The sequence below is a fragment of the Pelodiscus sinensis genome, chromosome 7 (assembly GCF_052426305.1).
Source record: "Pelodiscus sinensis isolate ZL-2025 chromosome 7, ASM5242630v1, whole genome shotgun sequence".
NCBI lineage: Eukaryota > Metazoa > Chordata > Testudines > Trionychidae > Pelodiscus > Pelodiscus sinensis.
Genome location: NC_143058.1, coordinates 29,695,208 through 29,708,394, shown reverse-complemented (window position 1 = coordinate 29,708,394; position 13,187 = coordinate 29,695,208). Strand labels below are relative to the sequence as shown.

General features: G+C 43.5%; 1 protein-coding gene across 36 annotated transcripts in view; it reads left to right on the top strand.

Annotated features, from left to right (window-relative positions):
• The window catches only part of NEB (nebulin), a 193,670-nt gene that overhangs the window by 42,756 nt on the left and 137,727 nt on the right, over positions 1–13,187 (top strand). For all 36 annotated transcript variants that reach the window (XM_075933364.2, XM_089779722.1, XM_075933387.2 and 33 more), the window contains 10 exons: positions 2,313–2,624; positions 4,334–4,540; positions 6,900–7,004; positions 7,888–7,995; positions 8,633–8,944; positions 9,106–9,312; positions 9,945–10,049; positions 10,956–11,063; positions 11,946–12,257; positions 12,805–13,008. In XM_075933364.2, coding sequence (XP_075789479.2) covers positions 2,313–2,624; positions 4,334–4,540; positions 6,900–7,004; positions 7,888–7,995; positions 8,633–8,944; positions 9,106–9,312; positions 9,945–10,049; positions 10,956–11,063; positions 11,946–12,257; positions 12,805–13,008 — 1,980 coding nt within the window. The remainder of the gene's footprint in view (positions 1–2,312; positions 2,625–4,333; positions 4,541–6,899; positions 7,005–7,887; positions 7,996–8,632; positions 8,945–9,105; positions 9,313–9,944; positions 10,050–10,955; positions 11,064–11,945; positions 12,258–12,804; positions 13,009–13,187) is intronic.

Genomic DNA, 13,187 nt, shown 5'->3' with positions numbered 1-13,187 from the left:
CAGTAGCTCGCGAGGCGTCCTGTCCGCCCCGCCCCCATTTCCCTCCCACCCCCCAGAAGCCCCACTACTTATCTCAAGAGGTAGTGTCGGCTTCAGAAGTCCCGTGGCTTAGCGCCACTTCCGGCAATGCCAGAAGTGCGCTAGCTGCTCTGCTGGACCCCTGCACCACACAGGAGGGTGAGTCAGCCCTGCGGGAGGCGCGCAGAGGGTTTCCGGCAGGCGCGGGGGGTTGGCCCCGGGGCAGGTGTTCGCGCGGGGCTTCCCGGCGTGGGGGGCGGGGCGGTTGGCCCCATGGGCAGGCGCGTGCGGGGCTTCCCTGCATGGGGGGGGGGCTGGTGCTGGCCGCGACTTCCCTGCGCGGTGGGAGGGTCGGCTCCCTGGGCAGGCGCGCACATGGGGGGCTTCCCTTCAGGGGAGGGGAGGGCTGCCCCTGGGCAGGCACGCGCGGGGCTTCCCTGTGCGGGGGGGGTCGGCCCCAGGGCAGGCGCACACGCGGGGCTTCCCTGTGCGGGGGGGAGGAAGGGGTGGGCCCCGGGGCAGGTGCACGCTGGTTTCCTGGGGGGGGGGAGTATGCTGGGAGGAAGGAGATGCAGGGGACTCTCTGCGTCCACTGGCACCCCACTCCCCAGCCCCCTCTCCCGAGTCACAGAACGCTGTCCCCACTCCTGTCCTCAGCTACAGAACTTGGTCCCCATTCCTGTCCCCACTCCCCGAACTCTGTTCCCACTCTCCTGTCCCCAGCTACAGAACTCTGTCCCTATTTCCGACCCCACTCCCCGAACTCTGTCCCCACTGGCACTCTGTCTCCTGCTGCAGAACCCTGTCCCCACTAGCACCCTGTCCTCTGCCCTCCCAGCACCCTGTTCCCTCTCCCCTGCCCCCAGCCGCAGTACTCTGTCCCCACAAAATGTATAATTATAAATGCTTCATTTTAGACTTAAATAGCATGAATAAAAAACAGACCATTTATTTCATAACTATAAACATGTGATTTTAATTGTATGTATCGCATAATTTAAAAATAAACTGTTGATCAGAGTGTGTAAGTGTGGGCTGGGGATAGCAAGTGATGGCCAGGAAGAGAATATAGAGGGCAGGGCTTCAAGGAAGGGGCGGAGCTTCAAGGAAGGGGCGGTGCGGTAGATCTTCGCCTGTTCTGAGATTTAAAAAGTGATCATGGGTGTAAAAAGGTTGGAGACCACTGCTCCAGTGGGTCCTCTGAGATCTGTGTGTTCTATATCCCTTGCTCCTTGTTGGCTTGATCCTGCTAAGTGATGAGCACCATAATGCTATGAATTTAACGGATTACCAATCTGCTTAAACATGTGCTTAAGTGATTGTCAGGATGGGCAATATTTTTAATGGGGGGGGGGCACTCCAAAATCTTGGTAAGTGGTCAAGGCCCGCCCTTCTGTGGAGGGGACGCAGGGTCTGGGACAGCAAGTGGTGGGTAGAAGGGAGTTTGGGATAGAGGACTGGGGTGCAGGAGGGAGTATGGGCTCTGAGAGAGAGTTTGGATTATGATCTGGGTCAGGGAAATGGGATGCAGGGTCAGGGAAGGGTATGTGTGTAGGAAAGCATTCTGGCTTGAGGGAAGGGTGTGGAGGTGAGTGTAGAGTCTGGTAGGGAGTTGTGACCTGGAGGAGGTGAGGAGAGGGGATATAGAGGGTTTGGGTGGTGGCTTGGTGCAGATAGTTTGGGGGGGGGGGAAGAGTTGGGATGCCAGAGGCAGGCTCTCGCTGGGAGGCACCTACCTAGGTAGCACCCAGCCAGCAGCTCTGCAGGAACCTGAGCATCCCTGCCCGTGTGCTGAGTGGGCTGCTCCATGTTGCTCTGCTCCAGCACAGAGATGGAAGGAGGGAGCAAGGGGTGTGTGAGGAGGCTTCATTCGCTGCCCCTGCCTTCAGCAAAATTTCTCATCTCCTGGTTGGCTGGAAACCGGCCAATGGGAGTTGAGGGATTTTGCTAGGGGGCAGGGACAGTATGCAAAGCTTTCTCCTACTTGTCCAGACTGCGTAGCAATTAACCTACTCTTTAGAGCAGCTGCAGCTGCAGCTGCTCTTTAGTAAGGGTGTGGGAGAGACGGCTTTGGGCCAGATCTGGTTGCTTAGTGGGCTGGATCCAGCCCACTAGCCACCTCTTGCCCACCCCTGGCTTAGGTGGACCAGGGCCAGAGTGTACAAAACTTTACAGGATGAACCCTCTCTATTGGGACAAACTGAATGTTTAATACCTTTAAAAATAAAATGTGTTCTTAGTAATATATTCTTCTGTACTGAGTGTACTCTGATATGTTTGTTTTCTGCTTGCAGTACAAATACAAACTAGCCTATGAACAGGCAAAAGGAAAGCACATTGGGTTCCGTAGCCTTGAAGATGATCCTAAGCTGGTGCACTTCATGAAGGTTGCGAAGATGCAGTCTGATCGTGAATACAAAAAGGACTATGAGAAGTCAAAGACAAGATTCCATACCCCAGCTGATATGTTCAGTGTAGTGGCAGCTAAGAAAGCACAGGAAGTGGCTACCAATACAAACTACAAACATTTGATCCACCATTACAATGTTTTGCCCGATGCTATGAATCTTGAATTAGCCAAAAACATGATGCAGATACAGAGTAATGTAAGTGGAAGACTCTACAAAATTTTTGTAACCAATTGAGTGATAATTGAGTTTATGAATAAATACCGTAGATTAAATCTTAGTGTGTTATGTGCAAACTAGTGCAGGCTGGCAATAATATGCACTTTGCATTTCTTAGAGTATTCTGAACTATTAAACTAGTTTATAAGGAATTTAGATATCATCTTTCAAGTAACAAAAGGAAGACAAGTTTGCCCACTTTGTTCATAAGCTTGTCACTTGCATTTATAGCTTACAATGTCCATTTGACTCAAGGGCTGTGTCTAGACTGGCATGATTTTCCGGAAATGCTTTTAACGGAAAAGTTTTCCGTTAAAAGCATATTCGGAACAGAGCATCTAGATTGGCACAGATGCTTTTCCGCAAAAGCACTTTTTGCGGAAAAGCGTCCGTGCTAATCTAGACGCGCTTTTCCGCAAAAAAGCCCTGATCGCCATTTTTGCGATCGGGGCTTTTTTGTGGAAAACAAATCTGAGCTGTCTACACTGCCCCTTTTGCCTGAATGGGAGCAGAATAGTATTTCCACAAAAAGCACTGATTTCTTACAGTAGGAAGTCAGTGCCTTTGCAGAAATTCAAGCGGCCAGTATAGACAGCTGGCAAGTTTTTCCAGAAAAGCGACTGATTTTCTGGAAAAACTGGCTAGTCTAGACACAGCCAAGGAGTAATACTTGTGTACAGCCCTCAGCAAGGAAAGCTTCATTAACAGAATCCTCATACATTTTCTAAGAAATTGTCCCTTCAGAATTTGGAAAATCAAAGTTGGGCCCTGTTGTACCTCAGAGGGGTGTTTCCAATGCACGGTGCTACTAGATGGTTACACCTGAGGTGATGGAGCTTAGACACTGTTTCTCAAGGCTTTGACTAAAGTCACAATCTCATGCCACCTGCAGCCCTATTTGGGTATGCTGTAGCATCACAGAAGTAATTGGGATTGGAATTGCATGTGCAACATGTAGAAACATAGGCCCACAATAGGTTTGGGTGAACTATGGCTTGAAATTGGGTTGGGATGTTAGAATGAATGAGAAGCCCCAATCATGGAATCAGAAAGAATGAAACCATGAAGAAAATTAGTTGCTGTGTTTAAACATCTGTTTTCTTCAAAATATCAGTTATCTTATTCAAGGATTGGGCTAAAGCAAAAGAAATAAAACATGGTTACGTGCAGTAAATAATTGGCTATATAAGAAAGTCCTTCATCTGACCTCAGCTAAGATCTAATATTTGGCAATGACATCACTTATTAAAAGGGTATTTTAAAAGTAAATTCTTAAGAGTGCAATGCTAATACCTGTCTGGCCAAGTTAGAGCTGACCAGTATGGATCCGAACATTCTTGTCTTTAGCCCATTTGTATATTGCTTATAATAAATATTTTGTATATTGCTTTTTATTTAGGGTGTTTAGTCAAATTTAGAGCAATTGCATAAATTGTTTGGATTTAATAAAGGAATTTGTGATTAAATTAGTTTTGTGGAAATACCCTTTGTAGATTATAATAATTCCAACAGAATGCAAGGGTAGGCCTTATTAAAATATACTGGATGTATACATTGGATACAAAAAAATTGTTCTATTCTGTCCATTTAAATGTGCATATGTTCAAAAACTCAAACACTAAACATACTAAATAAATAGGAGGGAACCCAGAATTTTTAATGTCTGATTTGTTTCCTTTTCCTTACAGAATCAATACAAAGCAGACTATGATGAATTCATGAAGGGTATGGGATGGATGCCAGTAGGCTCTCTGGAAGCTGAGAAGAATAAGAAAGCTATGGACATTATAAGTGAGAAGAAATACCGCCAACACCCAGACAAACTGAAGTATTCTAGTCTGATGGACTCTATGAGCATGGTTCTAGCTACAAATAATGCTAAAATCATGGACAAAGTAAGAAAATATTTGTTATAATTCAGTTATGCAAAAAGTGATAAAAGACAAGTTGGATATCATGTGAGCAAGTTTTTCTGAAATGATCAGTTTTCCAGGGGTGGTAGTAACTGAAATTTCATACAGGGATTCTTGTATTGCATCCTCCCCTGGGGGGCAGGACGGGGGAGGGAGAATCTCAGAGCAGCAGGTTGTGGGGGTTGTGATATGAGAGTACCTGTAAGAAATGTGAGTATGGCTTGGAATGTGGGGTGTGTCTCAGGACAGGGGGCTAGAAGGTGTGGGGCGGGGATGCAGGAGCCAGGACGAAGGCTGTGTGTGTAAGGTGGAGTTTATGGGAGGAACTTGGTCAGTCCCGGTTGGTGACCCTGCCTCATGCTACTCCTGGTCCTGGCCACATGGGAACTGTGGAGTCAGTGCCTATAGGTACAGGAAGGGAATCAACGGTGTGGGGGGTGCTGCTGCACCCCTGGGCTTTTGTCCTAGTGCTTGGGGTCCCAGTGGCTGGCCCCATCTCTGGAGGGTTGGGGGGAAGGACAGTGGTTAGGGTGCTGGATCAGAGCCTCACCCCCAGCTGACCACTTTTTTACCAGTGTGCTACACCTGGGTACACTGGCTTACTTTCACTTCTGGTTTTGGTTACAAATGAATATGCTGGATTTTCATTAACTTTATTCCCATAGGCCTGAATGCAGCCAAGGAGAAAACTGGCCACAATAGAAATTCAGAGGGGAGCAGTACTGAGGATTCCTTTTTGTTAGCAAACTATGCCCACCTCAAGGCTGAAGGGTCAAATTTTCAAGTGCTAAAGTGCCTTACAAGCCCAAGTCCTAGTTCCAAAAGTACCTTACTCAGGAATAAGGGATCTTTCGGAAAAGGCTTTATTTTCCGAAAGATTCGCGTCTAGACTGGCACTTTTTTCCAGCAAAACTCCGAGCCGGGAAAAAGCGACAGCCATGTTTATGCAAATGAAGCACACGGGGGGGGGGGGGAGAATTTAAATCCCCGCTTCATTTGCAATTGTGATGTGTCTAATTTGCATCCCTTTTACGGAAAACGGATGCAGTCTAGACATAGCCTAAGTGAGAAGAGGATCAGATATATTTGGGGCATGTCAGCAAACTTTGTCTGCTCCCATTAAATAGGACAGTTTGTAGTGTTAATAAACCTCAGACTCAAATCTTCCATGTTTTGCTTTATCCTGCAGAAAGTAATTAGACATTATACTCTAGCTGCGTTTTCAAAATTATTAAAAAGAAGTAACAGTTTAACTTAAAGGCCTAGTTCTGTCCTGGGATTCATACTCTGAATTGTGCATGCATTCTGGGAACCTATTAGGTCCTTTTAAAGGAAATGACTTTGATAAAGAAACTAAACATAGCATGTTGTTGCTGAGATTGTAATGCTGACTGTGATGGACCCCACCATGCTTTATGAAATGGGCTTATAGACACAAATATACGTAACTCAAACATGCTTGGGACAAATTGTTGCATGTAGCCTATCAATCTTCGTCATAATCTACTGGATCTGTTTGTCTCATTTTGGTGCATGTGTCATTCTTGTGTGTGAAATTAGACATACGGAATATGGAATGCTTTATGGTTTTAAATGTGCAAAGGAAAGCCATCAAGGATGTTTCCAATGCTGGGATGTCTCAATGTCTGGGGAATCCTATGTAAATAGCCTTTTGTCCTTAAGTCTTAGCAGTGGTTGGTCTTAGGAAGTCACAAGACCTCCCCAACTGGTAGTGACTGGCCAGGTAACTTCCCAGGAAAAAAGGGGGAATCTTTAAAACAATAGGAAACTAGCAGGTCTTGGTATTTGGGCTGGCTGGACACACCTGAGTGAAGGAACCAAAGACCCCAGAGTGAGGAACAGCCCTGGTTTGAAGGCTTAGATAGAAAAGAAACAGTTTTAGAGTGAGTTTGTAATGAGTTTGTACTGAGGTTTCAGTGTAGAATTAGCTAAGTGTTTTTTGTTACTTTGGGTTTGTAATCTACTTTGCTCTGCCTGTACTTACTTATTACCACTTAAATCCTACTGTTTGTACTTAACAAAATCACTTTCATTTTCTATCAAGCCCAGTATAAAAAATTGTTGCCTGGCGGGCAACCGGTGTGTACCTTCCCCCTTTTTTTGTTAAAGGGGGCTTACCTAAATTATTCGTTTGGGGTTCTGATCCCATTTGGGGACTGGTAACCTGGGAAACTAGGCCCTAAATGCAGGGTGGTGAGGAGTCTCAGAGAGCAGGATGGTGAGTGGCAGTTGCTCTGTCAGCACCCTGGAAATCACCCCCAAGGAGTCTTCCGTGAGTACACTACATTGCACTGACATCTTTTTTTATTCACCCATGCAGCACCTGTATACTCAAGCATGGGAAGCAGACAAGACAAAAGTTCACATCATGCCTGATATTCCAGAGGTTGCTTTGGCAAAAGCAAATGCTTTTAACATAAGTGATGTAAGTATGGCTACTAAAACCGATTAATGGGCACTATCTAGGAGTTATATTAGAAGTAATTAAAATGATTGTACAATAGAACCTCACTGATCCTCTCTTCACTAATCCATAGTCATTTACACTCAGCAAAGCTTTTTTAATAGAAGCTTCAATGAGTTATCACAGTGAAGGCAAAATATGCTACAGAATATATACTGGTACATTGTGAAATATTAACATAAATAATTAAAATAGGACTTGTAATTGTTAAAATAATAATTGGATATCCTTGATTCTTATTGTGTTTTGTCCTACTAGTTTTTAAAACTTAGTGCTTAATCCACAACAGTGTCTATTTTTCATGCAAATTAGTGAGCCTATACTGTTCATAATGGGCAACTCTGTGGACCCATTTTAATCTCTGACATCTAAATTACTCTGCCAAAATCTGCACATGTAAAATGAGGAATGGCATGTGTAGACACCAAGTTACAGTGCTATATCCATCTGGAGTCCTACTTCATTATTGGGGCTCTTAGGCAGTATGGTAATATTAATCAGTCAATGTGCAAAAGAGTGAACATTTGTATTGTATTGAAAAGGGTGGCCTCTTTCTTATGGATACAATTTACACCTTCTGAATTTTTCATCAATATTTTTGTACTTGCAGAAACAAATCAGAGTCTTTGCTTTTATGGCTATCTAGCTGCAGGTGCAAATCAGATCCTCAAAGATGCAAACAGTCTGATTTGCACTTATGATTGATTTTGTAATATTGCCCCTTTGTGTGCCTGAATGCTTTTAAGATACATCTATGAAGACAGAGCAATGTATGATCATTATATATTTTATATGCATTAGTTCATTTTCAAAATGGAATATTCTATTTTTTTTCAATTCACAGAAAATGTACAAGCATTCCTTGGAAGAGTTGAAAAGGAAAGGCTATGACCTCCGAGCTGATGCCATATCCATTAAAGCTGCTAAAGCTTCCAGAGATATTGCTAGTGATGTGAGTTTTTGAGCGGGAACTCTCTATTGCCAAATATTCTGAAGTATTCATTTATTGACTTGATTCTATTTTGGATGCTGATTTTTCTGAATTCTTTTTATTGGTTACATTGTTTGGAAATGTGTTTAATAAATATAACTTATACGAGGTGTAAATTGGCTCACGGTGATTAAAGAGCAATTGTTTCATTAGGGAGATTGGGAGATACATCAGAAGGAGTCATTCAAGCATGGATCTCCTTCAGAAAACCAATTTTACCTGTGATAGTACACATCATTTGTCAAAGTGATTTTGCTGTGGCTCTATTTAAAGGAGAAGTATAAAAAAGCTGCACACTTTTTATATTAGATGTGTGTGTGTTACTCCTTAGTCACTGAACATTGGAGTTCAGACATTAGTCTCATCAATATTTGTATGGAACAAAGGGCACTTTGTAATGAAGTAGGTTTGCTGCTAAAACTATAATGGTAGGGCCTAATTACTCAGCTTCTACTCAGTCTCTGGTTAAGTGACATTTGCACTGAAGTTGGGGGTCAATTCTGCAAAGAAAACCTGTACAGGGTTTCACTGCATAAGCTGGGCTAGAAGCACAGAACCCTAGGTGCCTTTAAGGACTTTTTTTCTGTTTTCTTTACAGTACAAATACAAATTGGGTTATGAAATGGATAAGGGTAAACTTGTAGGCTTCCGCAACCTCCAGGATGATCCCAAGCTAGTTCATTATATGCAAGTGGCTAAGATGCAGTCTGACCGTGAGTACAGGAAAGCCTATGAGACCAGCAAGACCAGCTATCATACACCTGCTGATACATTTAGTATCATGGCAGCGAAGGAAGCACAAGGTAATATAACCAACACGAACTATAAACAGCTGATCCACAAATATATGCTCCTACCAGATGCAGTTAATATGGAACTGGCCAGAAACATGAATTGGATTCAAAGCAATGTAAGCTACTATTTTTTTTTCTACTTAGTGCTTATGGCTATTGCCTATGCCATTTTTTCAGTTGTATATGAAGTTGGTTTTGTTTTTTGTTTTTTGAAATAACAGAATTTTTTAGTTGCTGAAGTTTGTAAAGTATGACTTTCCTGTTTTGTGTTTTAAAGAACAAGTACAAAGAGGATTACAATGAATGGTACAAAGGACTTGGATGGAGCCCTGCTGGTTCTCTGGAGGTGGAGAAATCTAAGAAAGCCACAGAAATTGCAAGTGACAGGAATTACCGCCAGCACCCAAGCCTTTTCCCCTTCACAAAACAGAGTGACTCCATGGACATGGTGCTAGCAAAACACAATGCAGACGTGATGAATCATGTGAGTGGATGCAGTCAAAATTGCGTGTGTAAATGACCACTGTGCAATTAATATCACTTTCTTTCTCCGACATTGCTTACAATATGGGCTTCCTTGGCAAATTTGCTTTACCAAGTTAATTAATTTCTTTTTAAGGTGTGAGAGAACAAGTCATTTGCAGATTACTTTTACGAGATCCAAGCACCCAATTACTGGCTGAACTGTTTCTTCATCCATTTTTTTCAGGGTTAGATCCATGCCATTGTTACTTGGATGGCGTGTTATTTTCACTGGCAAGATATAAATCTTAATTTTTAATTGTGGAGTTTTGGAGGGAAACATTAAGCTTCCATAACAAGTCTAGTCAGTATGGGCCACAATATTATGCCCTCTTTATTAAGGAGAAACACTGGCTTTAAACAAACGACAGTGGAGCGAGCAGGTGGATAGTCATTGCTAGAAATGTTGACTAAGGGCCTGATGCATTGACCTTAGTGGGAGCAAGATGAGGTCCTAATTAACTTAAATCATAGATTCAGTTAGTACAAATAATTACATCAGCAACTCTCTCTTAGCCCATAGATAAAGTACACACAGACATCTACAATTCATATTAGCATGTCTGGTACTCTTTTTTTTCTTCCCTTCTATAGCATGTGTACACTCAAGCTTGGGAGAAGGATAAACTTCAGATTCATGTGATGCCAGATACACCAGATATTCTACAGGCCAAACAGAACAAAGCAAATTACAGTCAGGTACAGAGTTTGTAAAATACTTTAGAATTAATACATTAAAAAATGAATTATATGCTCCTCATTGAAAGATGTGCTGTTATTTAAGAGCAAATATTTGTTATGAACTTGAGGGAAATGAAAAATAGATGGGATGTGGACTCCTACGTCACTTCAGAACTTCTGAAAATTTAATCCTAAGCCTTTTACTAAATTAGCTCTATTCAGCAAGGTGAACTCAGAAAAGAAGTCTTAGTGCATTCTTTATACCTCCCATAGAGATATACTGGATCTTTCATGGCCTCAGTCAAGTAGATTACAATTTGTTATAAAACTCCAAAACCACTATGTGTAGGTTTCTCAACCCATCCTCATGGACCCACTAGTTCTGTGATATCCTGTCTCTTTAAATGTTTGGATGCTCCTCTGTGAAAACCTGACCTGAAATCCTTGCCCAAGTGTCTATTGTCGGTTTAGCCACAGCTCTGCATTAGAACATGAATACCACATTGCCCCAGAGGAAGTATCAGTAACTAAGGTAAAACAATGCTACTGAAAGTTCCTCAGCACACAGAGGGACAGCCTACAGGGGTACAGTGTATGCACTCCTGCATATCTGGCTAGCTTACTCTTAGGGGAAGGGGAATGAACAAAGAGCAGCCTGTTCCCTGGATGGGACTCCTTGTGCTTTACGCTTTGCATCTATGAAGGGAGTGAGCCACAACTTGCCCTTCAATTTTCACATGCACTTTTCCCAGGCAAAACTTTAGCCCGAGTAAGGGCTGAGGTAAAATGGAGAGTAGTTTTCAGGACTTGGATGCAATGCTTATACAATGGGTCAGCATACTGAAATAGATGTACTGTATTTGTATTGTTTTTACAAAGATTCAGGGAGAGTGTTGGGTAAAACTATTATGTTTTCAATTTTAGAAATTGTACAAACTCGGATGGGAAGAAATGTTAAAGAAAGGCTACGACCTCACATCTGAAGCCATTTCAGTGAAAGCGGCCAAAGCTTCGAGAGACATTGCAAGTGATGTAAGTAATGTTTTTTATTTGATCTGTGATGTAATTTATGCCTTTAGCCACAGTCTAATAAACCTCATTGGGTCAGGTCCGTCCCCGTGCTACGACGATATGCTGGAAGCAATAGGGAGTGAAGAGCTTTTCTTCTCTGTGTTACCAGTGGGACAGATGAGCGAGTAGGAGAGTGATTGCTCCCACATCAGTGCACCATGACCCCAAGGTTGCTGTCTGCCCGCTGTGAGACATATCTAGTCCCCCCAAACCCCAGGAGCAGCCTGTTCTAGCTGGGGCTACCTACTCTATGAATTTTGACCCACTAACTCACCTCTCCCCTGGAATAAATCTACTGCTCAGGTATAGAATAGGTCTCATGACAGACACAGGTCCAGTGCAGCTCCACATCCCAACCTCAGTGCAGTGCTTGTACAGAGGGACAGGTGTTGGCTCATTTTTAGGGAAATGTTTTGTATAGTCAGTCCCCTACATTTTCGAGTGCTGACTTTTAGCCCTTGGGACGTTGGCTTGTGTCTCCGCTGGGAGTACCAAGCAAGCCGTCTCTCCAGAATGTAGCTATTAATTCGTGCAGTGGAGAAAACCATTCTGAGCACAGCGTGCTCTTCCCGTGGAGTCCAAAGGCTCAATTCCATGGCAGCAGAGGCATTTGTAGTACACTAACATCAAGCAAAGTTATGCATGTGCCTCAAAGGAGTATAAGGCCCCTAAGTGTGAAACCATAATGATCTGCTCAGCTTCTAGTATCTAAGAGAGCAAGAAGTTCGTGTTTGCTTGTGACGCTAACTGCCAGCACACACGGCATGCTGGTGAATGTATCTGATAAGCTGTTATTTCCTCATTCTTTCCCTAATATGAGGACCACAATTTTTATGATTTTAGTACAAGTATAAAGAAGGTTACCGCAAGCAGCAGGGACATCACATTGGATACCGCAGCATACAGGATGATCCCAAACTTGTGTTGTCTATGAATGTTGCCAAGATGCAGAGTGAGAGGGAGTACAAGAAAGATTTTGAGAAGTGGAAGACCAAATTTAACATGCCCGTGGATATGTTGGGCTTCCTACTGGCTAAGAAATGCCAGTCGTTGGTTAGTGATGTAGACTACAGACGGATTCTGCACCAGTGGACTAGTTTGCCGGACCAGACTAGCATCATTCAAGCTAAGAAAGTATATGAACTGCAGAGTGATGTAAGTTTTCTTTTTACTTGATATGTTTCTTCTATATTTGTAAAAGAGATGGTCATTATTGAAGGAAGTCTGGTGTCCCTGTAGAGCAGAAATGACATTTCCTCTTGTAGTCCTGATCATACCTGAATAAGCTCTGTTAATTGTCGGTTAATCGTGTAACACAGGGCAGTGAGGCCAGGGCTGCTGACGGGGGCAACTGCCCAAAGACCTGGTGATTCAAAAGAGTCCAGGGCTCCTGGTCACCGCTACTGTGATAGTGGTGGTGGCGGCTGGAGCCCCAGTCCCTTTAAATTACCCCTGGAGCCCCATGTAGTGCTGTATAGAGTCCCAGGAGGTGCGTTCTGGACAGTGTTGAGAGCTTGGGGAGGGGACAGTGAAATCCAGCAGCTCAGAAGGCCCCTTCTGCCTGAGGCCCTGCCTCTTCTAGAAGCACAGAGCTGCCCCCGCCCACACCTTGCCCCGGGGCCTGGTGAGTCTGTCTGCTCCCCTGAATGATGCAGACAAGACAATGATCTTTCCTGATTTTTTTGGTTCTCTAACATTTCAGAATCTATATAAGTCAGATCTTCAATGGTTGAAAGGCCTGGGGTGGATCCCATTTGGCTCTTTGGAGGCTGAAAAGAACAAGAAAGCTTCAGAAATCCTGAGTGAGAAGAAATACCGCCAGCCACCAGACACTGTGAAATTCACAAGTATCCCTGATGCCATGGACATAGTTCTGGCAAAGTCTAATGCCAAAAATAGGAGCGATGTAAGTTTCTGAAGGCTGAACAGCTAACTGGACAGATAAATGAACTTGTAATTTATGTCAGCCTCTGAATTATATTCATTTTAACATTATATGAGTCATCGGTGACTAATCTGTCTTTAAAAAAGTAATTTTCCAATCGTCGGTGATAGCTATCTATTTAGCAAAATGTCATCTTGCTG